Genomic DNA, 24,687 nt, shown 5'->3' with positions numbered 1-24,687 from the left:
TGCTGCGCATGCCCAGAGGGGTGAACAGGTTGGCTTCGCGCTCCGGGAAGGAAGCCGGAGAACAGGTTATGTGGGGGCTGGCGGTGGCATTTGCCAGGGACACCGCACGCGAGCCGGAAGTGCAGGCTGCGCCAGCCGCGGCGCAAGAGCTCCGGGCTAGACGGTGGCGACGGCGACCCCTCGGCGGGAGGAGGACGATGAGGAGCGGCGGGGGCGGCGCGGGGCCTCGCTGCTGCGCGGAGCCGGGTTCCGAGCCCGCGGCCGACTGCGCATCCCGCCCGCGAGCCTGAGTGAGTGCGGCGGGGACGCGGGCCGCCTCTCCGACCTCCCCACCCCGCAGCTCGGAGCCGGGAGCCCGAGTCTCCCTCCGTCCCTTCCCCTCCCCTGCCTGGAACAGTCGGTCAGCAAACCCCGGGCTTGGGTCGAAGGGACGGGCGCGTTTGTCTGTAACAGGTGCGGACCTGCTAACCGCGCAGCTGCCAGGGACGGGGCACACTGGAAGTCACTGGGCCAGGAGTAGACTTTTTTTTTACCATTGGTGTGAAGGGAGGATGCATCAGGGAGTGTGCTTGGCTGAGCTGTCAACCTAAAATAAATCTCCCTCAGCTCTTCTACACTGGTTTAGTAGACAGCAGGAACCAAGTGGCCCGCTGGCTTTAAGTTTGACGTTTGGGTTTTGCTTGTTTTGTTTTTTGTGGCTGTCCCCTGTCTTTCGACATGAATTAGTCCTTGTGTGTGTGCGTGCTTAGACATGTGCTTTTCTAAAGCACTGCTTCACCTCACTGAGATTTAATGTTTGTCCGTGCAGAGTTTATGTCACAACTGTGCTACGTACCCTGTTGAGCTGTGGTTGAGTTGGACTTGGCTCTGTGTGTACTTGCTGTCTGTTGAAAGTGTACAATGGAGTAACCTAAGGTCACTGCCGTCAAGGAATTCCCATCCCAGCCCATGAAAGCAGGCTCATCACCCCGTTAGTAAATACTGCCACATAAGTCGGCCCAGACTACGGGATGGAACTGGTGACACTAGGGACAAGGTCCAAGGAAAGCTTGCTGGAAGATCTGTAGTCTGAGCTGGATCTCAGCAGAAAAATAAAGCTTCACCCGGAGACTATGCTTCATGCAGCAACAACTAGCGAGTCACTGCTTTGATTTAACCGGGATTTGCAATCCTTATTGACACTTGCTGATAGATAGTAAAATGCTTGAATTTTGTCTCCGAGGTGGCAGCATTTTATCACCTCATCTTAGCCACATTTCAACTAAATGCTTCCTCCTGCTTTTGTATATTAGGAAATAGATATTCAGAAAGACCAGGCAAGCTGAAGGCAAGCTGACTTCTATGTGTACAACTACAGGTAGCACTTGGCTTGCTGCCTTTCACGGGTACATTGGAGGCTCTCCCTGATTGACAGCTAGATATAGTGCAGAAACTCAGGCACTGGGCTGTTAATCTTTGTTTCTCTGGTTCATTCATCCTCCAAGATTACAATATCTTTCTAACAATTGTTGATGTGCCTCAGGAAAAGCCGAGGCCCCTAAAACACCTCACTTTAGAGTAGATTTGTGGCAAGCCCCAGTTATTGTAATTAAGATGTTTGCCCAGTGGCACGCTTCCCAATACCTCATTCAATGTATGCCACTCAGTCTTACAAGTCTTAGATTAAGCAATGCATTCTCCTAACATTTGCTTGCTAGAGGCACAGTGTTTTCTACAGCAAGAGCGACCTCAGAGTGAGCCTGGGTCAAGTACTTGTGTGAAATCTACTTAATATAAGAAAATAAATACCAGCTTATGGTAATATCTAAAACCTGTCCCGTCTACAATACCCTATCATTCTGCAGTCTGACATGAGAGTTGCCATTTTCCTGCTCGAGTTTCTTTTTGATGTTTACCATTTTCTTTTTTCCTTTTCTTTTTTTCGGAGCTGGGGACTGAACCCAGGGCCTTGTGCTTGCTAGGCAAGTGCTCTACCACTGAGCTAAATCCCCAACCCCGATGTTTACCATTTTCTTACAGATCTTTATGATCTCAGAACAAATTGTCATTGACTTTCCTGGTGACAGGTCTGTCACACAAGCTTTTGCTTAAGATGGCTGCATTTCCTCGGCCTTTGGGGTTCATGAGGGTGAGCACAGAGACGATACTGCCTTCTCCCTGGTGTAGGGTAGAAGTGTCCCCTCCACAGGTCCCCATGCTCTCTGGACCCTGCAGCATCTTCACAGGCAGATCCTGCTCATCTGCCCCCCGGGACTATTAAAGCATACTTTCTCATTATTGATGGCATGTGGGTAGCCATCAGCGAGATGGATAGCTTGTTCTGTGGCGTCTCCAGCACACCACGAGCAGCTATTTGTGTTTGCGTGTCAGCTGTGCAGCTGGCAAAAGGTCAGAATTTCCTTCCCAGCGCTTAGCAGCAAAGGAGGAAAGTCGATGTGAGAGTGGAGTTCCGTGTTCTGTGAGATGTGAGTGGAGTCTGAATCCTTGGAGTAATTAATGAGCACCTTGAGGTTGTCCCCTTGTGATGTGGTCATCAACAGTGGCCCTGTTTTCACAGTCTTCAGGTAACTCAGCTTCGTAATTCACAGAGGGAGTCTTCAGAGATCTCTTGCTGTAGGTAGACTCAGTTAACACACACAGACTGCACCTTTTCCACTTTAAAATGGATTAAGTAAGGAGTAATTTTATTTGGGGGATAGTTTTGAACCTTATTAAAATATAAACTTGACTATGATAAAGAAATAGACCTGTCCAGTTTCCTCTCTAATTGATAGCACATTGACAGTTAAAACACATACATTCCTCTATCTGAGCGTCAGTTACTCATGTAATTGTTACTCTTTAGGGTGAAATGTTGCCGGATAAAGAGCCTCACAGAACTTAACTGCTCTAATTTCTTCTCTGCTGGCCTTGGCAAGTATGTATTTAGATTATTCTGAATCTTTTGTGTTTCTATGAATACTTGTGCTAAGTGGATAGAAAGAAGTGGTGCAGGCAGGTGCTTAATGGAAAGTAAAGAATCCCAGCCCTGCCGTCAGCTTTGTCCTGTTTTAAAGTATTTGTTAGGGTTTTTCTTGGTTTATTTTGTGATGGACAGGTAGTGAAAGTTTGAGTTGTTGTGCTGTATTGTGATGGTGACCTTTGATTCCTTACTCTGCTCTGTAATTGCATGACCTTGTGTTCTGGGTCTCTAAGTGTGTAACATTGTAGGTTGTATTGGAGTCTGACAGTTACTGCTTAGATAGAAAGCTGGGAAGCGACCTGTTGTAATGGTATTTTTATTGGGGGTTTTCTGGTCATCTAGCTTCTAAATAGGAGACACGGAAGCCTGGTATTTTTATTCACAAGTCATAAGCCTAGACTGGGCAGGTTCTGAGCTTTCTAAGCTTAATCCCATTCATAGGCCCCTGGTTACTTGCTGTTGAAGTCTTACCCAGCTTGCTGTATTCCACCAGTGCCCTCAGTTTCTCTTGGCCACATGCTCATGGTCCATCCTGCCTAATGGCAACCTCTTCCTCCCTCTGACTTCTCTCTCCTTCTCCCTCATGGTCTCTCTCAGAAGCCTCACTCCATCCTAAGGCCTGCCTTTTTTCCTCTCTGGACTGTCATAGAGTTGAGCCTTTTATTAACCAGTCAGGGATTATTGGGGAGCATTCTTTACAGCACATTGGTTAACACTTGCCTCAAGACTGGGTTGTAGTCTGGCTTCTGAGTACACAAAGCACAAGTACCCTAACAACGTGTGGTCATCTCCAGTGGGTCAGATGGGTTTGACAGCACCCATGGGGGCTACAGCGGTACTCTAAAGGATAGGCTTAACTTTGATATTGAACTCTCTTTTTTGAAGCACCAGTTTATAGGATAGTTAAATGTCTGTTTCTTATTTTATGTGTACATGTGGGCGCCTACGTGAGATTATGTTTACTTTATGTGTGCAGGAGTCTGTGGAGGCCAGAAGAGGAGTTGGATCCCCTGGGACTAGAGTTTGGAGCGACTATGTGGGTGTTGGGAGTTGAATGAGCATAAAACTACTGAGCCATCTCTCCAGCCCATAAGTATATTTTCTTAGAAATAAAACCATTTGTATCTTTCAAGACCATACATCAGGAAGATAATTCAGGGGTGATGAGGTCAGATGAGCATGGCCAGTATGCTTAGTATATTAAGTGAGCTTTTCTTGTCCCTTTCTGAAGCACCTTAAATAAGGGACAGAAATTGCATGGCAGTACAGAAGCCCTTATGACTGGGGTAAGCTATGTAGCAGTTTCCCCAGTGGCACTCACCAGAAAGCACAGAGCTTCTTGGGGCAGAAGTCGTGGTGAACTATAACTTTCTAGGCCCACACCTAGTAGGCCTACATCTGCCAGCCAAGTCCTAGGTTCAGAAGGTTCCATAGTCTCCTAAAATAGTGCCACTGTCTGGGGAGTAACTGTGAAACCTGTGAGGCTGCGGGAACATTGCATGGCTAAGTCATAGCTGAGTATGCCCACCTTAGACAGGAAGCATCCAGAGCACTGGAGACGCTGAAGAGAGGTAAGTGTCTTGAAGGAACTCACCAAGCGAGTACTGTAATTATTAGGTGCATCCTGATTGCAGTTCTGATGCAGCCTAAGACATAGTTAATACTGCATGTTCATGTCTCAAGAACAGTTCTCTTATAAGAAAACAATCCTATCCACCCTAGTTTTGCATCATAATATATTCTGCAGGTATTGTTTCCTGAGAAGTGCTTACTAACAGCAGTGCCATAGACCAGAATGCTCTGTCCACAAGGCAGGAGTTACCTCTAATTGCTATTTTCTCATCCACATACAAGTCAAGCATATTATAGTATTTTTTTTTATTGTGTCATGTATGGTTGGTGGCATTGATACGCTCATGCCTAAATTCTCATATGACATACCTTATTGATCATAGCCAATATGATGCATGCAGAACACTTAGTGAGGAGGAGCATGTGTTTAGCTTGGGCAGCTTGAGCTGTCAGTGAGGCATCAGGTATTGGAGAACAGAGATGGAAAATATAAAGAACAGACTTGCTAATAAGGACTAATTCATTCTGGACTGTGCTAGAGTCTTCAGAATGGAACCTCTTAGGGGGAAAGGTACTTGCTTTGTTTTTCTAATATAATACCTGAGAAAATTAATATTAAAAGGCAGAGAAATCTGTGGCTTATGGTTATGGGAGTTCACTCTGCTACTTGTTTTGTGCCTGTACAGGGCAATAAACTATGGAAAGGCCTAACTAATAAAGAAGACTGTGTCCTTGTAACCTATTAACTTCCTTGTAGCAGGCCCACTTTCTGAGGCCCCATGCCATCATCCCAAGGGATATTGGGGACAGCTACATCCAGACTGTACTAGCAGTAAGCGAGCAAACATTAGATGGAGCCTGCATAGTGAGAGAAAAACGTTTGGGGATGGTGAATATTGGAGTTGTTGACAGTGGTTGCCACCTTAATGAGTTGGATGTGATGGCCAGTGAGTAAGGTTTGTTCTAGTGTCCAAAGAGCTCACTCAGACTCCCAGGAGTTTCATGCAGTTAGTCTGCCTCTCTCTGGTTTCCAGGGAAATAAGCCTGAAGGTTAAATGAGTCCACATAGTGCAACTTTTCAGAGACACGTGGTGCTTTCAGGTCATGTCTGACCACATGGCAAGGACAGCATTGAGAGAGATGAAATCAGGTATTCCCTTCCCTCAGTCACAGGCTGACATCACACAGCAACGATGTGCAAGAATGGTGTGGAAGAGATTAATGCTTACTGTTGTGTTCTTCATAATCAGGTCTAATGCTTCCTACTGCACAACCCCATTGTTGGTAAAAATCTCAACTGAGAGTAAACCATCACTTCATGCCAGCATGCAAAATAGCTTGACAAGTGCTGACTCCTTTCTAGTGATACCTCATAAATGTTTTGCCATGTGGCATACATACTCTGAGGAACACTTGCTGACCACAGACATCTTGCATGACCAAGTCTTGGGTTAGCTGGGTGTTTCAGACTCAGCAGACCTAAATACTACACCAGGCATGAGCCAAGGTCTGCATTATTCAGTGGTGTTGGCTAGAAAGCCATGTTGGCACCAAGTGTATCTTTCCCATTGGTAGCTCAGGTATAATGGAAAGATGACACCAGAGAGGGAGTAGGTCCCACAAGGTGCGGCTGTTCCCTGTCTTGTTAACGGTCCAACCCCCAGCAGAGGACAACCTGTTCCATTTTGGCAATCAAGGCATCCAGCTCAGAGAAGCCCTCACTTAAACCTGGCTTGTCTATAGCCCTTCACTGTCCTCATAACCAGGAAAGACCTTGCCAATAGGATGCTTTTCACATCCAATCACAGTGCTACTGAGAAGCTCAGCTAGTAGCCCGCTCTTCTCTGGTTTCCAGAAAAATAAGCATGAGGGTGAAATGCTGAAGAAGCAGCTCTGGTTAACCCTGTATCTGATTAGCAGACTAGAAACAGCCTCATCCAGTGCTGGCCATAGTTCTGTGGTTGACTCAGTCCTGGCAGCACTCATTCCCATTGTCAGAATGCCTGGGCTGTATGTGTTGACGGGAGCTCAGAGTTGACTGGTGAGGGACAGTGTCACTGAATTTAAAAGACTGCAAACCCTTGAAATTACTTTCACACGTTGGAACTCCTCTAAGAGTATCTTTGAGGTGAATGGTGGATAAGGCAGAGATTGCCAACAGGCTGGGTCATGTGGTATCGTTTTGACCCACAGTTTGTCAGCACAAAGGAAACATCTGTACATGCTCATTTATTAATATGCTCAAAAACTTGAAGTTTCATTGGTCTTCTTCAAAGTGGGCACTGTGATGTAACAGCCCATTGTAAATTATGTTTATCAGATTTTTGTTTTCAGAATTATATTATTCTCTAAGGTGACTTCTGAGGAAGGTTTTGTGGAAGGAAGTTTATTTCTTACTATTAATCAGTTATACAGTCAGACAGATGGCCTAAGTACCCACTGCTCAGAGTAGGCCTCACGTTTAGCAAGCTGATGATGGTGAAACGTTACTGGTTTATTGGTAAGCGTTATTAGTCTTGAGGGCATAGCCATGAGGGATGCAGTACTTAGACAAGAGGGGCTCAGGCTGCAGTAGCTGAGGACTGTAACTGTAGAGTAGCTTCGACAGATGTAAATATGGGTGTGGATTTCATAATGTGCTTCTGTGTATGTTGGCCTTTCTGTCTCCCCTTACAAGGTTTTCTTTAATAAGAACTTTGATTTGAAAAGTAAGTCATTTTATTAATAATTATTCAATTGCAGGCACACTTTTTATAGTTACATGTTTTTAGATTTTTGTACTAAGCAAATTCTTATATTGATAATTAGCTTCAACCAAAACCAGAAAACTATAGAGCCAAAAATATCCATTATAGGGGCAAATGGAATTATCATGTCTATGACATTATAAGTGCTTTTATTTATTTTATTGCTTGGTGTAGGAATTAGTTTAAATCTCATTTATTGAAGAGAATATTCAGACAAGAACTAGGTGACAGACCGGGAGGTATTCACTCAGTAAGGCTGAGCGGGACAGCAGGGTTTCGGTTTGCTCTTTGCTGCTAAGGAGGAGTGGAATGGGGGACAGATGGGGGCTTATTTACAGAGAGAGGTTTAAGGGTGGTGGGCCTACTGGACCACTGAAATGAGCTTTGGGTCTTTTATTGTTGGCCACCTTCATCAATGACACCTCTGTCTGATGAGAAGGTGGGCTATTTAATAAAATAACAATAAAGATTTTGACTTTTTAAAACTGAAATTTTAAATGGTATTTTATCAAATTTTGCAGTACTCTAATATGCATGTGTGTGTCATTCCAAACCTTTTAAATCAATTTTTGGATCAAAGCTAAATTTGTTATCATTGTTGTTTCTGTTCCTTTACAGAGCTGAGGATCAAACCCCAGGCTTTACATGTGCTAGCAGACAGTTTACCACTGACTTATAACATGTGCTAGCAGACAGTTTACCACTGACTTATAACATGTGCTAGCAGACAGTTCACCACCAACTTATAACATGTGCTAGCAGACAGTTTACATGGACTTATATTTGCTTTCTCCACATTTTTATATTTCACATAAAGTTGAAGACTGAGCTCACATGACCACGTGTCATCACATGTGTCGTCAGTCACATGGCATGTGTCTTCAGAGCCTACTCCTGTGTGCGAGCTGTATGTACAGGAGACAGGAGAGCATAAAATGGCCACACAGCACCCCTTAGTACACTAGTCTGTTGTGTGGACTTCCCACTGTGGTCACCCAGACTCAACCTGCTGTGCTTGGATTTTGTTTTTTTTGTTTTGTTTTGAAGTTTTGTTTTTATTTGATCTTCAATGCTGCTTTTCCTGTAATAAAGCTTGCTACAACTGGATGGCAGTGTTTATTTCTGAGAATCAAAGAAAAAAAAAGTATTATGCTGTTGTTTCATGTTCGAAGTGATTCATTTGAATAAAGTTCAAGCATGAAGACTGAGAGGGTGGGGGGAGTTCAGTTGCCTAGCATGCCTAACTGGGCTTAGCTCCCAGTTCCAGATAAAACTGAACATAGTGGTGGAAGCCTGAAATCCCACCCTGGAGATGTAGAGTCAGGAGGATCAGAAGTTCAAGACTGTTCTTGACAGTATGAAGCAATAGTAAAAACTCATCTGTGAAATAACAGACTCTTTCGACCAATCTATAAGTTTATTTTTGTCAGTCAGTCATTAAATACTCTCGATAGCTTATTAGACTTTTTAAAGCATTAAAAGAAACTTAAGACACTGTCTCAGGTTCTTTTTCCGATTACGATAATATGCATAAACTTTATTTCTGAGATACAGTCTAAGTGGTCAGCACTGGCCTCAAACTGAAGTTCCTCCTGACCTCTAGAGAGTTCACTTGGTAAACTTCCATACAAAACTGCCTTCTGGTGGGGTGTCTTCTTCATTACTGCCTTCTGGTGGGGTGTCTTCTTCATTACTGCCTTCTGGTGGGGTGTCTTCTTCATTACTGCCTTCTGGTAGGGTGTCGTCTTATAGTAGCTACTTGTTTCAGGATTCTGTATTACTATTGTGTCTAGCACAACCTCTTGTATCCTTTATCTCTGGTTCTCAGGATCTGCGTTCATAACAATTTGACTTTGTTAGCACCGGCTCTCTTGCTGACCTATGACTGACCTCATTGAGCAGCACAGAAGCCTGTTATGTGTTGCGATGAATTTCTCACAACATTTGCAATAAGACTTGTTTTCAGTCTAATATTGAAGATTATGGTTTTTCTGAAAGTAATACAATATTAGAGTTCATTACCTTGGTAAGTTAAAACCTGCTAGTCCCCTCTTTCTAAGTACAGTTTGCCCAGGACAAGTATGTGTAGATTAGCCATCCGTATTCTTGTGATCCTGTTTCTTTGGCCCCTGGCTATTACTATTTTTTTTTTTGTATCAGAATAAATGTAGATTTTTTTTAAGAAAGGGGTTTGAAAGAACTGAGGGTAGGAGGGTCTCCAAGAAGCTTGCTGCCTCCTGATGTCTTATAGAGCTATGATGGCAGCCAGTGAGCTAAGCCTCCATCTCCCCACGTGGAAAGCTGGGAATGGCATTTAAGCTTTGTTTGTTGTTTTGTTTTGTCAAATCACTGAGAGAGAGGGATACACGAATGACCACCTGGAAGCAGAGAAGCACCGTTTCACAGTGGATGGGTTGGTAACGTGGTTTGTGTCTACAGGTTGAAAAGAGGTAGGACGGGGGCTAAGGACGGTGTAATGGTGCAGAGCTGCATTTTATGACGGACCTGACTTGTGGGGCAGAGGTGCTCGCTGAGTCACTGCTTCTCTCGTGTCTTCCAGGACACCTACGTGGAGCTGCCATGGAAAAACCCTGGATGCTGTGGAGCTTCATCGAAAGATGGCTGCTGGCCCTGGTGTCCTGGTCTTGGGCTCTCTGCCGCATCTCTCTCTTACCTTTGATAGTGACTTTTCATCTGTATGGAGGCATTGTCTTACTGTTGTTAATATTCGTGTCGATTGCAGGCATCTTGTATAAATTCCAGGATGTCTTGCTCTACTTTCCAGAACAGCCATCGTCTTCCCGCCTTTATGTTCCCATGCCTACGGGTATTCCCCATGAAAATATTTTCATCAGAACCAAAGATGGCGTGCGCCTGAATCTGATCTTGGTGAGATACACTGGAGACAATTCCCCCTATTGCCCGACAATAATTTATTTTCATGGAAATGCAGGCAACATAGGCCACAGGTTACCAAACGCACTGCTTATGCTGGTGAACCTCAAAGTGAACCTCGTTCTTGTTGATTACCGGGGGTATGGAAAAAGTGAAGGGGAAGCCAGTGAAGAAGGACTGTATTTGGATTCTGAAGCTGTGCTAGACTATGTGATGACGAGACCTGATCTCGATAAAACCAAGGTTTTCCTTTTCGGCCGCTCCCTGGGAGGAGCAGTGGCCATTCACTTGGCTTCTGAGAATTCTCACAGAATTTCAGCCATCATGGTGGAGAACACGTTCCTCAGCATACCACACATGGCCAGCACTCTGTTTTCATTCTTCCCAATGCGTTACCTTCCTTTATGGTGCTATAAAAATAAGTTTCTGTCCTACAGAAAGATCTCCCAGTGCAGGATGCCTTCTCTCTTCATCTCTGGCCTCTCTGACCAGTTGATTCCACCTGTGATGATGAAACAGCTCTACGAGCTCTCCCCATCCCGGACTAAGAGATTAGCCATTTTCCCAGATGGGACGCACAACGACACGTGGCAGTGCCAAGGCTACTTCACTGCACTAGAACAGTTTATCAAGGAAGTGATCAAGAGTCATTCTCCCGAAGACATGACAAAAACATCATCCAATGTCACCATCATCTGATGCCACCCTCTTGATGGAGGGTGATGGTGTCTTTTCTGGGTGTGTGTCCATACCGGTCTGCACAGTGACTCTGAGCTTTGAAAGGCCTCAGCATTCCATTCTGACGATGCTGTAACTTTCCACATTTTCAAACTGGGCTTCTTAGAGTGTTTGATATCCCCATCAGAGCTCCAGCCTGGTGAACTACCCTTAACTTTGTTTAACATACCGGTTTGATAGATGCCATCCAGAGGTTTCTTGTTGGCGAAGTGGTAAGATCTAGGTTGTACTCAGATGGAGATGCGCACAAGAAACCTTCAGGTGTCTGTCAGTCCTTTAGTGATAGTGGGACAATCACGGGAAGCAAGCAAGTGCTGCTGCGTTTTCACCTTAAACGTTAGGATGAAGTGCATGGCGGTGTTTATTCCTCACTTATGCAACGCGATATTTTCATGTAAATAGCACTGGTCACATGCCAATGTACATGGTTTCCTGGGTTATATCTATTTTTATGTAAACTCTATTTTGTTTTGGTGAGGAATGAGTGTGAGGCCTGTGAGCAGATTCCATGTTCTGCTGCTACTGAGATCCGGCTTTTCCTAATAATAAACAGGACCTTTTTCCAATATAGATGTGCTGTGTTTTTGTTAGGAGCTGTCTGGAGCGTGCCTAGTGGGATAGGAAGTTAGCATTGTACTGCAGCTTTCTTTGTATACTGAACATTTTAAACATTTGTGACTTTGGTTGCAAACAGAATTTTAGCCTCTGTCAGTTTGAATCTTCAGATAAACAATAACAGCCACAGCAAGGGCTAGAACTAGCCGATAGTTGAGTGAGGGTAACTCAAGACATGTGAGCACACAGCCTTATGCAACGCTTTCATCTGAATGAAGTCCCAGTACCTGGATGTGCCTGACCTGACAGAGGCAAGCATCATTTATTGAACTTTTTGCAACTTTTTCAAGATGAAAGAAAAACAAAAAAGCAAATAACCAAGTATGGCTTAATATTCCAGTTCTGGGTAATGGACTGTATAAAGGGACAGTCTTAGGAAAATTTGTCAGTCTTTACTGGTGGGATTGAAGGATTCCAAAGCTTCTCTCTGCCTCTTATACAGGTAGCAATTAAGGAGCTGTAGGTGGGAAGTTGTACTTGTCAACATGAGCCCTTTGAAGCCTGGAAACATTTGGTAACATTCCAGTCAGGAGGTGGAACCTGCCAAGTCCTTTCCCACAGTCCTCACCAGGTAGATGGCTTGAGCCCTTGCACATTAGGTCAGCTCCAACCCATGATTGCAGATAGCTTAGCTGTGTTTTTTGACCTTCCACAAGCAGCTAGAGCACAGTAATAGTCTTGACCTTTATTTAAAACTTTCCATGAACATAGGGCTAGAAGTACTTTTGCCAAGTAGCATTCTTAGCCTTCATTTTATGCCAATGTTTAGAAAACAATAATGTATAGCAAGTATAATTTCTAAAGAATAATGCTTTTCTATAAATTATTAATTGTAAAGAGTCTTGTTTTTTAAAGAGTTGGTAACTCGTCATGGAGGGTGTATTTTGTATGTGTAAATTCACCACAATTAAAGGCTGCTTTTCACCTTGTCAATCATTGCTGTAGAATGACGATCCTGAGTACCAGCCTGCTGAAAGGGCAACACGTAGCAACAGCCAGAGTGTAGACCTGAGCTGTCATGGCATACTTAGTTAGTTTTTACATTTACAGGGTACTGTATTGGAGTTCTGTTTTCATTCATTTACCAATGTGTTTTTTGGATCATCCACTGAAATAGGACAGCTGCTCCTTCCTTGATGTTTTCTCTGCTGCTTTCTGTTCAGCTTTTGCTGATCGGGACCTGAGGGGTAGAAGAACGGCACTCAAGTGTACCTACCACCTTGCCCTACGAGAGCGAACACTTCACCTCAGCAGAGACAACTATGTTTAGGGATGTAGAACATCTCTCATTACCAGCTATGTATTTGATATGAGTACTTTAGATGAATAGGCATAGAAAACAAACTCATACTGTCAGGGGCCATGATGCACCCCTGCATCATTTCTGAAAACTCATGTGGTCTCAGTGGAACATGACTACTGCAGGCGTCACCCCTTCACTTCAGACTCATCGTTGGTGGGGATGCCGTGGTCTGTCAACTCCTGGCTCATTGAGAGATGGATAAATGATCTTAAGTTATGCAGCTACTATGAATTTGGAAATACAAAAATCATCCTAAACAGGACAAGATAAACTTAGGGGAAAAAAATCTTAAACTCCATATTTTAAAGAATGATAGAGAGTGAGAGAAGAACTTAGTTAAAAAACAATCTTAAATTCTGTATTTTAAAGAATAATAGAGAACAAGACTTAGGTGACCCTTGTGCCTCATGTAAGTGTCTTAAAAGTTTTGATTGTGGTGACACATCCATTAAATGTTACTATAAAATGGGTTACTCAACAGCTTATGTTGGCCTGAGACACTTATGGATGAGCTGAGACACTTAGTGTTGAGACAGATCATGGTTCTGGTGACATCACTGGAGTGTCCCTGAAGTTTACACCTACTGATGCTTGCCCTTCTGTCAGGCTTGGCTTGGGTGGGAGTTGACCTGGTAGACATGTTTCACATTGGATGCATATCAGTCAGCCTGCACATCAGATATTTACATTATGATTCATAACAGCAAAATTATATTTAGGAAGTAGCAACAAATAATTTTATGGTTGGAGGGTCACAACAGACAACATGAGGAAACTGCATTAAAGGGTCACAGGCTTGGCAAGGTTGAGAACCATTGATCTAGGCTGTCATTGACATATTTGAGCCCTCTGATTATCCCTCAAGCCTTTATCCTATCCTATCATGTTTGACAATTATATATTTTAAAGAGAACTGCAAAGAAAAATTAGTCATAAGTAACTCTTTTGGAATGTCTACTTAGGTATTGTCATGTGACTCAGGTAAAGTTAGAATTGATACAGAACAGGGGTCTATTTTCTAGCTTGCTAGAGTAGAAAATGCAAAACTGTATTCTCATTGCATATGCACCTCCCTTCCCCTCATCGGAAGCACTGCTGCCTTGTCTGACAGCAGGTAGGCGATCATCCTATTCTAGTCAACATTTGCCAATGACACAGATATACCTCCATTTATATTTTGTATTTTAAAAAAGTAGACAAAAGATAGAACTGTATAACCCACACTTTTTGACAAAAAGTGCAATATAAACATTTAACAGATGTGTGTGCAACATCATTTATGTCAATTTCTGTCAATACAAGATGTACTAAAATTCATCTTCCATATAGGAGCATTCAGTATGAAGTAAGTTAGTTCAGTTTCATAATCTGAGCCATAATTTTGTTGTTGCCATATTTTCTTTGAAATAGTAATAAAATTTTATAGCTCAAATTCTAATGTCCTCTTAACTATGTGCTTACCCTGGCAAGGAAACATTTGTGGGGTTTTGTGGTTGGTTTTTGGTTCATTTTTCTTTCTTTCTTTTTTTTTTTTTTTTACATTTCTCTTAAGGTATACTATCTATTTTTCTGTACTGACATGCAATAAATTGATACATGAACAGCTTGATTAATGTCAGATAGTTTGTATTCAGTCTTTTTAAGAATTCTATTCATGTAAAGTCTATCTTAGGACGTTAAGTTATCTAACGGTTCAATAAAACCACGAGTTTCACTGAAAGTAATGAATCTTATTCTAATCGTGTGGATGAAAATGTTTGCATTTCCTTTTCCCAAGAATATAGCAGTCCTTTGTGCATTTAGGCTGATAATCAAAAACATTTCTACATATGAACTGCTGCTGAGTTCCTAAGCCCCAAACATCTTTTCAGTCATATGGTTGTTGTTGGACTGTCTCCTTGTCTTCAGACTTCATAAAATACTCTAAGAAATTTTGATGGTTGTTTTCCTCCCATTTGTGTTTTAGTTGATGATTCCAGATGATTAAAATAGTCTTACAGTTCACCATTATGGGTCTGTATCTTGCTTTCCCTTAAAAGACTTTGAGTAGTGCCCATCCAAGATGGCTGATTGGAAGTGTATGGTATGCCTTAATCCATCCAAAGGAAGCATCAGGATAAATCACTTTTGCAGACTGTCGTGCTGTGAAAAAATGTAATGGAAGCCGTCACTCCTGTGCTGTCAAATATACACAGCCTGGACTCAAAATGTAGAAGACTTTGGATCGCTGCTTTGAACATTTCATATTTAACTCTTCAACTCTGTCTTAACTTCCTGCAACATTCTAGCAAGTTAGGAAATTAATAGAGCTGATTTACTGAGGGATAGGGATGGAGAAGGTCGTGCTTGAATGCTTAGAAACAATGCTTAGAAACAAGGTGTTAATGGGCTCCTGTCACCACATCATAAGCTTTTAAACAACAGGTAAGTAACTTGACTTGGGGCACTCACAGAAAGATTTTTCTCCCACCACATCCCCGCTCAGTCTCAATTTAGAACACCTTTGCTAACTTACTCAATGAAACACTCAATGAAAAATGGAATGGATGCTGAAATTTGAATCCAAAGTGGACTCACTAGATCACTTCAAGCAGTTGCCAAGAACTGGAATTTAGAAGTTAGCGTGTGACAAACTATTTACTTAAGTTACATGTGTGGCTTCTTGCAGAGACCCAGCACACTCAACAAACCTCATGCTTTCCTGATTCTCTTATAATGACAGGCTGGAGGAATGGCTGAGAAGTTCTAAAATGCTTCCTGCTAACTTGAGAACCAACTTGCTGCCTCCTCCTCTCTACAGTTCTGCTATACCATTGCTGAAATTATACTTGACATTTATTGAGAACTTATGACCAATATTTCCATTCTGTCATTTTTTAAAAAATTTTTATTAGATATACTTCTTTACTTAAATTTCAAATGTTATTCCCTGTCCTGATTTCCTGTCCATAAGCCCCCATCCCCTCCCCGCCCCCTCCGCCATACGGGTATTCCCCCCCATACATCTTCCTTACTGCCCCCCCCATATTCCCCTGCACTGGGGGTCCAACCTCAGCAGAACCAAAGGCTTCCCCTTTCACTGATACCCCAACAAGGCTATTCTCTGCTACATACATAGTTGGAGCCCTGGGTCAGTCCATGTATAGTCTTCTGGTAGTGGTTTAGTCCCTGGAAGCTCTGGTTGGCGGCATTGTTGTTCTTATGGGGTTGCAAGCTCCTTCAACTCTTTCAATACTTCCTCTAAATCCCCCCAGGGAGATCCTGTTCTCAGTTCAGTGGTTTGCTGCTAGCATTGACCTCTGTATTGGACATGCTCTGGATGTGTCTCTCAAGAGAGATCTATATCCGGTCCCTTTCAGCATCATTCTGTCATTTTTTAAAAAATATCTTTCACATGTATTACCTGCCAGCATGTCTGTCTATTGAACATCTGTATAGTGCTCTCTGAAGACAAAGGAGGGCATCCAATCCCTTGGAACTAGAGTTATAGGTGTTTGTGAGCTGCCAAGTTAGTGCTGGGAATCAAATCTGGGTTTTCTGGACAAGCAACAGTGCCCTTAACCATTTAGCCACCTCTTCAACTGCCATTTTGCCATTCTTATAGCTGAAGGGACTACAACTCAATCCTAACCTTGAAGGGTACTCCTTCACCCTCTACCATGGGTGTTCAGTGGCGCATCTCAGATTGAAGGCCATCTTTCCTGGCTGTTGGCTGCTTCATAAAGGTGTATCAAACTTCACATTTTTATTCATGAATTGGACTTATTCTCTGACTCAAACCTGGCGCTTCTGTCTGTAAGTGCCTCTGAGAGCCTGGCTCAGTTTTGTGGAAGCTCAGAACATGGTTTCTCTTTTTGTGAGTGTCCATCACATTCAACCTAAGGTTGCTTATACTCATGTAGGTCTCTGCTACATACCTGTTTTTCTTTTCCTCCTGCAACAGTTATTCCCTCCTAACCTGACAACTGCTTTCTATTTTCGGCACCTAGTGGGTCCTAGACTCTTTGTCCTCACCCGCTACTAAGCCAGCCCCCAACACCAGAAGGAAGGAAGCACAAAGAAACAATTAGTATAAAAATTCACTTCATACAGTTTGGAACCTAGAGCAACAGCCAACAACTAACAAATCTGGAAGCTGAATTCACACACATTTTACATAGAAATGTTGGAAATTCCTCATGTGATTAAATTTCCAGGAAATGCTGATAGCTCCATCGTACAGATGAGGAAAAGACAAAAGCAGAATATACCAAGGAAAAGCCAGAGCTTGTGAGATGGATACTGGTGGGCAGATGTCAATAAGGCTAGAGACAAACCCAGAAAGGGCACACTGAAGGAAGGTTGTAGAGGGAAAAGCTGGTGGACTGAAAATCAACATCAGACGTCAGTAAGCCTAGTAAGACAATATTGATCAGAAATGGGGCCACGGGAGGAAGGTGATACACACAAGAGGTAGTCATTATGTCCCAACTTGGATTTTTTTTCACTGTACCTGTAGTTCTCTTAATGTTATTGCCATTAATTTTAAAACACATGTAAATGTTACTTGCTGGCATTTTCCTGAGGTGAGTTTGGGCATGGCATTATAAAACTGCGTAAGAACAAGAGTCAGAGCCAGCAAGGGTGGGGACAAGGGTTTGTAATCTTGAGTCAGGACTGTCGCACTCTGCATGTTGGACTTTCCAGGGCGTGTACTGGTACCTCAGTTTTCAGTGGATGGCATTAGAAAGGGACTTTAGGAGGTAATTAGGGCAAGGAGGAAGTGACAGCTGGGTTTGATGTGAGATGAAAAAGAGGTGGGTAGTCCTCTGCCTTCTGGAAGCTGAGAAAGGAGGAGGGATAGCTGCCTTCAAGCCCAGCGGCACCCTCAGTAGATGACCTTTCACCTTGACCTTGGACTTCCAGGCTTCCACAATGGTGAGGAACAAAATACTCTTTCCTTAGCCCCCAAGTCTGTTGACTCATATTCCAGGAGCCCAAAGTGGTAAAAGTAATTCAACAGTGGAATTTTTACTGAGTAGACCTACAGATCAGTGAGAACTGACTTCCCATTGAAGTCCATTTCTATGTCAACCCTCTACCATGACTTAACATTTGGGTATCTTGTGAATTAGTCACTAGCATCTTGAGTTTCAGACACCAAGTGTATATTTAGATCATAAAACCTGTATTATAAAATTTATGAATTTGGAAACAATTCCCTTTTCTCAAATAGGGAAGTAAGATTCCATAAACAGCGAATGAACAAACGCTCATATAAGAAGGCCCCACTGCATGGATCAGCCATGGGAGATGTGAATGACTGCATCTCCCAGCACATTCGCCGGGAACAAAGTTCTTGGACTCAGTGGTCTTTGAGTCACCATCATGTTCCAAAGCTCATGAGTACCACAGTGTACAGGTCAGAGCTAATCTAAGAGTAATGATGATCATAAAGGCCATAGCCCAGTGTAAACAGTAATTATGCTTATTAAAGCAGAGTCATTCAAATAAACATGGTTAGGAATAAAAATCACTAGTGCTGAATTCACATAACCATTTTACTAGGATACAAGATGGGGAGTGGCTTCTGTGATCCATATATTCAAAGGAGAAGTCTCATATTAAGACTTTCTATGCAAATTTATTCATGTAAATTATGTATGCAATCATGTTTTGTCTTCTAAGGGGAGTAAATAAAGTTTCCACTGTGATAGCATAATTTATTTCCCTTTCTAGAATAATTATTCTTGCTTATATCTTCAAACTTAAGGAAATAGGTCACTGGGTAACTCACTGCCTTCTACCAAGTGACTGAGACTTTTGAAAAGCAAGGCCAGAAACCTAGCATGTACTTCTGAGAACCAATCTTACCAGGTTCATTAAGAAGCCGATGTCTGCAAAGTATGTTCTACTGAGAAGCAGAAACCAGCCAGAACAAGGAAGTAAGATGTTGGAATGTGACGCTGAGCTGTCCTGTAGAACTTCATGGATTTTTTTTTCCTTCCTGCTTGAGCCTCAAATTGTCAGGCTGTTTGGGGAGCCCATAGGTCCTGTCCCACTTCCTTATTCTGTACACAACTTTTTACTATGTTCTTTCATAGTTTTTGAACTTTCATGAACTTATAGAAAAGGGGGAAATACTGTGTGTGTGTGTGTGTGTGTGTGTGTGTGTGTGTGTGTGTGTGTGTGTGTGTGTGTGTGTTTTAATCTCTCTGACAAAGTAATGGAGAAAAACTAAGGAGTGACAGTTTTCTTTGGCCCATGATTTGAAAGTCTCGGTCCATGGTTGCTCAGTTCCCAGCACTGGGAAACAGCTTTAATGCCCTGGAACAAGAAAGATCCTGAAAGCATGCTCTTCTACTGGGCCTTGCCTCCTGATGACCAGTTCATCTCTGAGTTCAGTGACCTTATCCATTGACAATGTTGGCACCGTATGATCCATCACCTTTCAACAGTACCAACAAGCCTCCCACAGAGGGCCCTACGTGAGAGATGCTGCAAACCACAACAAACAATAAAAGTAACTTCTCCAAAGTCATACCTAAGCTGTCAACTTAGTGACCAGTCACCCACAGCCAGTTTACTTTCATATATTTCAAATATTCTTTCATAAACTCAATTCATCCCTTAAAACCAAAACACAAACTGCATTATTGCCATTGAATTTTCAGCTCCCTTTCAAGCCTTCTCTATTAATCTGAGCAATGTCTTTTATAGAAAAATGATTTATGATATATTTAAATTGACAGGTGACCCTTGGTTTTTTCAGTTGGGTATAATGCCCCCAAAGGTAGCAGTTTCCAATCCTGGCAATCTGCATCTGACTTGTGAGAACAGAGTTGTGCCAGAAGTGATTAAAAATTGTGACTTAGGAAGACTTTCCTGGCCTGCAAATGACCCCTGAACCCAAAGAAAGCAGAGACTTAGCACACACAGGAGGGTAGGGTAGTGTAGAGCTGGGGAACTGGTGACCAGACCATGACTGGATTAAATCTTCAAATGGCACTTGGGCCATCTGCAACATCAAGGATTATCAAACGTGTAGCATCGAGTTTGGAGTTAGAGGGCAAACATTACAAATGCTGCTGTCGTAGGGGCCAGCATAGATGACATGTGTGGGGTCTGTTGGCAGCAAAGTTCGAAAGTGAGGCAGTCACCCACTGACACCTTCCTTGGGGTTCCAGTTGCTTTTCTTTTGCTGCGGCACCAACTACTGACTTAGGATTTCCTTTTGGTTCCTGATATGAAAGCACAGACCATCATGGTGGAAAGATACTACAGCAGAGGCCTAAGGCAACTGGTCACTCCTTTTTGTCCACTATTCTGGTGAAGTCCCGAGGCAAAATCAACCCTCTCATAAGTCATTTTTTTATCTTGTGTTGTGATTGCAGTGATGAACAATTAGCCAGCATGTGTGTTTAATTCTTTTGAACATATTTTTCACTATAATTTTGTTTTCCATGCAATAATTTTCTGTTCAAGGTGTCTTAGAAACTCATTTCAGATTCACAGACTAACATGAACTATAGACTCATGCTCTCACATAATAATAATAATTGTTCTCAGAATAATTATTGTTCTAGTAGACATGTTATTATAGCTTCAATTTTGAGTAATGTATCGAATATTATATGTAGTCATACATAATCAATAATGATGATACCACATGAAATTTCCTCAGTAACCACAAGGAAAAAAACACAGAAAAACATGGTAGCTGTGCAGAAAAATAATTACGTATGGGAAACTTTCTCTATTGGTTAGTCTGATCATACAAACCAAAATTATTTACTTATTAATTAAAGGAGATATTTTAGATTGGAATTAAATGAGTTGTCTTATGTTAGAATAAAATTATCAAGGATATGTCTTGCCTCCCAATATCTAAAGTCTCATAAAGGAAGCAGTCTGAGGAATAATCTTAATAAAATACAGGGAACTATAAATTAACGAGAAAGGTCATAAACATTCCTAAAAATTAAAACAACACCCTACCAAATATCTTTGAAATAACATCTCAGTGAAAATGAAAATTCAAACTAAATTTTCATATTTTTATATATCAATAATAAGAAATCTCTCAGACGGAATTGAATTTTTACCAAGCAGTTTATGGCAGTTAAATAGCCTAGTGGTCTTGTCAACGAACAAGAAAAAGAGTGACCAAGGAACACTGCTGAAGACCCACAATAAAGGACAAAATAAAGAGGAGAAGTAGAACGGAACCAACCATAAAGACATACCCAAAGAGACACATCTGGACGGGTGTCAGGGCATTCTCTGGAAGGTCTGACTGAGCATAGAAGGCCCTCCTCCAGAGTGGGTGACACCTAAGGCACGAACCACACATTCAGTGAGGCACAGGAAACAATGACACATGAGAGCAGTGCAGGAAGAAAGGAGAGCTTGCATCAGCCATGGTCAATCAGTCAATCAGGACGATGCCAATACTAGTAGAGGAGAAATAGCAACATCCCAGCATCCCGAACAAACAACAAACCCACAGGAAGCGGCAACCCCTTCTCAAGAAAACCGAGTATGAATGTCCTCAACAACCCAATGCAGACTAACTCAGTGCATTAAAACAAGGTCGAACTATCTGGCGTTCCAACTGACAGGCCTTACGTGACGGACACCCATAAACCGCCTAAGGACAACGGACACACCAGTGCTGTGCTGAGCTTCACCTAGCAAAGCTCTGATTAAATCATCAAACCATTTCCTGTGCAGGAAACAAACCTTTGAGTTAGGGAGAGATAACTTTGTCTTGTTCATCTCCTAAGAAACCAAAGAGTCATAAATGTGAAGGAGCTGTTTTGGTGTGAACTCTGCAGTGGTTATGCCAACAATGGTGCCTGCCAGCCAGAGGGAGGCTCCCTGGCAACCATTTTTTTTTAAACAGTAGCCATTGATACCCAGTGACACCACTCCCTGAATCAACATCGGATGCTTATTCTAAAATGACCTGAACTCAGATTGCCTGGGCTTTAACTTAAGGAGCTTGACCATGAAGTTCTTTCCCTAATCGAGTAGAAAAGATGAAGGGTGTCCTTTAGCCCGGCTAGATAACTCCCTCTGAATAAACTATACAGAGACCCAAGAGGAAGGTGCTGTGTCTTGGTCTCACACTCCTTCTAGTCATTTAATTTCTGTACGTCATTTGGTAATAAAACATGACTGAGATATGTGCTTGATTTTGAAGCAGTGTTTTACTATGGAGCCCAGGCTAACATTGAACTCACAATCCTCCTATCTCGGCCTATCATGTGGTGGAATTCTAATCCTACCATTAAGTCTCATGAGTGAGTCTTAATGTCTTAGTCTCTGAGTGGAGGTCCCTATTACTACCAGTAGTCATTGCCTGTGATGCTGGACTGAAGCTCAGTCACCCAAATATCGTTTGATGTCAGACCTAAAGAAAAGTCACGGGGCTGGAGAGATGGCTCAGTGGTTAAGAGCACTGACTGCTCTTCCCGAGGTCCTGAGTTCAAATCCCAGCAACCACATGGTGGCTTACAACCATCTGTAATGAAATCTGATGCCCTCTTCTGGTGTATCTGAAGACAGCTACAGTGTACTCATAGATAATAAATAAATAAAATATTAAAAATTTAAAAAAAAAAGAAAAGTCACCCACATACTTAATATCCTATTTTCACTTTGGAGATTAGAGAACAGCTCGTTTGGGGGGTAAAGATTGCAGCCACTGGCTTACAAAGTTCTTTAGAACTCACATAACGAAAGAAAGGAAAGCCTGCAGTCCCAATGAAGAAGACTCCTAGCATCACTCGGGGATGAGTTGGGAAATGACAATCCAACAGCATTTCTTTTTGACACTTTGCAAAAGGGAAGATGTGTCTTGGTGGGGACCCCCTGCAGATATTACTGTGACAATCATAAAAATACCAATTTTAGCACTGAGTACCACAGCAAGAATCCTCCCTCTGTGCTGTGGTGGTGGTGCATACCCGTAATCCCAGCACTTAGGAGGCAGAGGCAGGTGGGGTGGTCTCTGAGTTCTAGGCCAGCCTGGTCTATGGAGAGAGTTCCAGAACATCGAGGGATATGCAAAGAAACCATGTCTTGCAAAAGAAAAGAAAAGAAAAGAAAAAGAAAGAAGGAAAGAAAGAAAGAAAGAAAGAAAGAAAGAAAGAAAGAAAGAAAGAAAGGAAGGAAGGAAGAAAGGAAGAAAGAAAGAAAGGAAGAAAGAAACTGATCTAATTCTGTAATTGACATAGGGAAAGCCAGGCACAGAAGCAGGATGGGTGGCTGGGAAGCCTCCCTCTGGAGTTCTTGCAGCTGTGCATCCTTGTTTCTGAGATTTTCTTCTTAAGCTTAGGAGGGAAGGCAGCATAAGGCTAAACCCCAGCAGCCTGAAGTTTATACAGTGACTAAGCTAAATCCTCAATGGCCTATACTGAAAGATAAATGGATGTTGAGGTACCAGGCCCCCAACCAGCCTTCCAGACCAGGAAAGACTAAAATGAATGAAACAGTGTCTGCATGTCACCAAGCCCAAGCACAGACTGAAGACATTCTGTGTCCATAGCTGTGAAATGAGTGCCATCAATGTGGAGATCCTACATCAGCTCCTAGCACAGGTCACGGTGTGTGCGTGTGTGCATGTGTGTGCACACGTGTGTGTGTGTGCATGTGTGTGTGCGTGTGTGCATATGTATGTGCACACATGTGTATGTGCGTTGTGTGTGTGCATGTATGTGCATGTGTGTATGTGCGTATGTGCGTATGTGCGTATGTGTGTGTGTGCGTGTATGTGTGTGTGTGTGTGTGTGTGAGAGAGAGAGAGAGAGAGAGAGAGAGAGAGAGAGAGAGATCTGAGCCTAACAGCTCTCTGACACCGAGTCTCAAAGGCAAAGAGGAAGCCATGCTTCCCTGTAATCCACCCCACATTTAAAGAGTCCCCAGTGTGGCCTTAAATAGATCTCTACCACGTTCTCTTCGTTGTCATGTCAAGATGAGAGCAGAGAACTTCGGGTGGAGTTCACTCCGCTTTATGACACTCCATTTCGTCTTCCACCGGGGAGCTGTTAGCTTCCTTGTCCTGCAGCCAAATGCAGTTCATGCTCGAGCACTGGGCTTATCTGACTTGCACATTAATTATCCTTTATTACACCACTAGGCCTTCAGTGTCCCCTTTCCTCTTCCTTAGAAACCATGTGGCTCCAAGTAGACAGTTCTTAAGGGCATGCCGAAGGGAAAGCACCTTCGATAAACTTGTCTGGAGTAAGCCAGTCTGAATCTCAAGCTGCTCCCAGCCGTCGTGTCAGAGGCCTCATATCTCCCACAAACAGGACTATATTGAGATAGAATGAAAAATCTTACAAAAACTGAAAGTGAAATGCGGAAGACAGATTGAGCAATCAATGGAAGGCCAGAGCCAGAGAACCTACTTCAGGGTAGCAAAAGATGCAGAAGAGAGAAAGTCAGGAGAGTGCCATGCTCTGAGGGCAGCCTCCTGAGACACAGATGACAGGAAATGACCTACCCCCATGGTCACTTACTCCAAAGGCCCAGACCTTCAAAGTGCTCCTCTTGGAATGGATAAGTCTGCAAAGAACCTGCCACCACCGCGCCTCTGTTTTTGCCCTGAGAAAGGAGAAGATATGAAAGTGGGATATGTTCCCATCACTCCGCAGAAGGAGGGTGCCTGGGTTGGGATCTGCAGGGACAGACGGCTGCTGGCTGCTACCCTCCTGCTGGCTCTGTTGTCCAGCAGTTTCACAGCGATGTCCTTGTACCAGTTGGCTGTCCTGCAAGCAGACCTGATGAGCCTGCGCATGGAGCTGCAGAGCTACCGAAGTTCAGCGACACCCGCCGCCCCGGGGGCTCCAGGGTTGTCCGCGGGAGTCAAA

At 43.0% G+C, this 24,687-nt stretch overlaps 2 protein-coding genes and 1 long non-coding RNA gene across 12 annotated transcripts in view; 2 read left to right on the top strand and 1 right to left on the bottom strand.

Annotated features, from left to right (window-relative positions):
• Positions 1 to 6: 6 nt before the first annotated feature.
• Positions 7 to 14,840, top strand: Abhd13 (abhydrolase domain containing 13). 5 transcript variants are annotated; one of them, XM_087588548.1, is made up of 3 exons: positions 23 to 290; positions 2,846 to 2,917; positions 9,842 to 14,552. In XM_087588548.1, exon 3 carries the CDS (start codon positions 9,862 to 9,864, stop codon positions 10,873 to 10,875), a length of 1,014 nt encoding a protein of 337 aa, XP_087444674.1. In that variant the 5' UTR covers positions 23 to 290; positions 2,846 to 2,917; positions 9,842 to 9,861; the 3' UTR covers positions 10,876 to 14,552. The 5 variants fall into 5 exon arrangements, with proteins under 5 accessions (NP_001258001.1, XP_087444674.1, XP_087444676.1 ...); XM_087588550.1 differs by having other exon boundaries at positions 23 to 453; NM_001271072.1 differs by lacking the exon at positions 2,846 to 2,917 and having other exon boundaries at positions 7 to 290; positions 9,842 to 14,840.
• Positions 14,318 to 24,287, bottom strand: LOC148000659 (uncharacterized). The gene is made up of 2 exons (XR_015640120.1): positions 23,764 to 24,287; positions 14,318 to 14,974 (listed from the first exon to the last, which is right to left on the bottom strand). It is a non-coding gene; the product is annotated as an uncharacterized LOC148000659 (long non-coding RNA).
• Tnfsf13b (TNF superfamily member 13b) overlaps positions 24,185 to 24,687 on the top strand; it is a 30,120-nt gene continuing 29,617 nt past the window's right edge. For all 6 annotated transcript variants that reach the window (XR_015639530.1, XR_015639529.1, XM_087588991.1 and 3 more), the window contains exon 1: positions 24,185 to 24,687. Coding sequence is in view for 4 of the 6 variants with exons in the window: in XM_087588991.1 (XP_087445117.1) it covers positions 24,325 to 24,687 (363 nt within the window). In the remaining 2 variants the exon portion in view is untranslated.

Source organism: Rattus norvegicus, chromosome 16 (assembly GCF_021556685.1).
Source record: "Rattus norvegicus strain SHRSP/BbbUtx chromosome 16, alternate assembly SHRSP_T2T, whole genome shotgun sequence".
In the NCBI taxonomy this organism is placed as follows: Eukaryota; Metazoa; Chordata; class Mammalia; order Rodentia; family Muridae; genus Rattus; species Rattus norvegicus.
Note: the sequence above shows the minus strand (reverse complement) of the source record. Positions and strands in the feature narration are given on the sequence as shown.

Coding starts and splice junctions, on each gene's coding strand:
- Abhd13 (NM_001271072.1), top strand. CDS start 9,862: ATGGAAAAACCCTGGATGCTGTGGAGCTTCATCGAAAGATGGCTGCTG.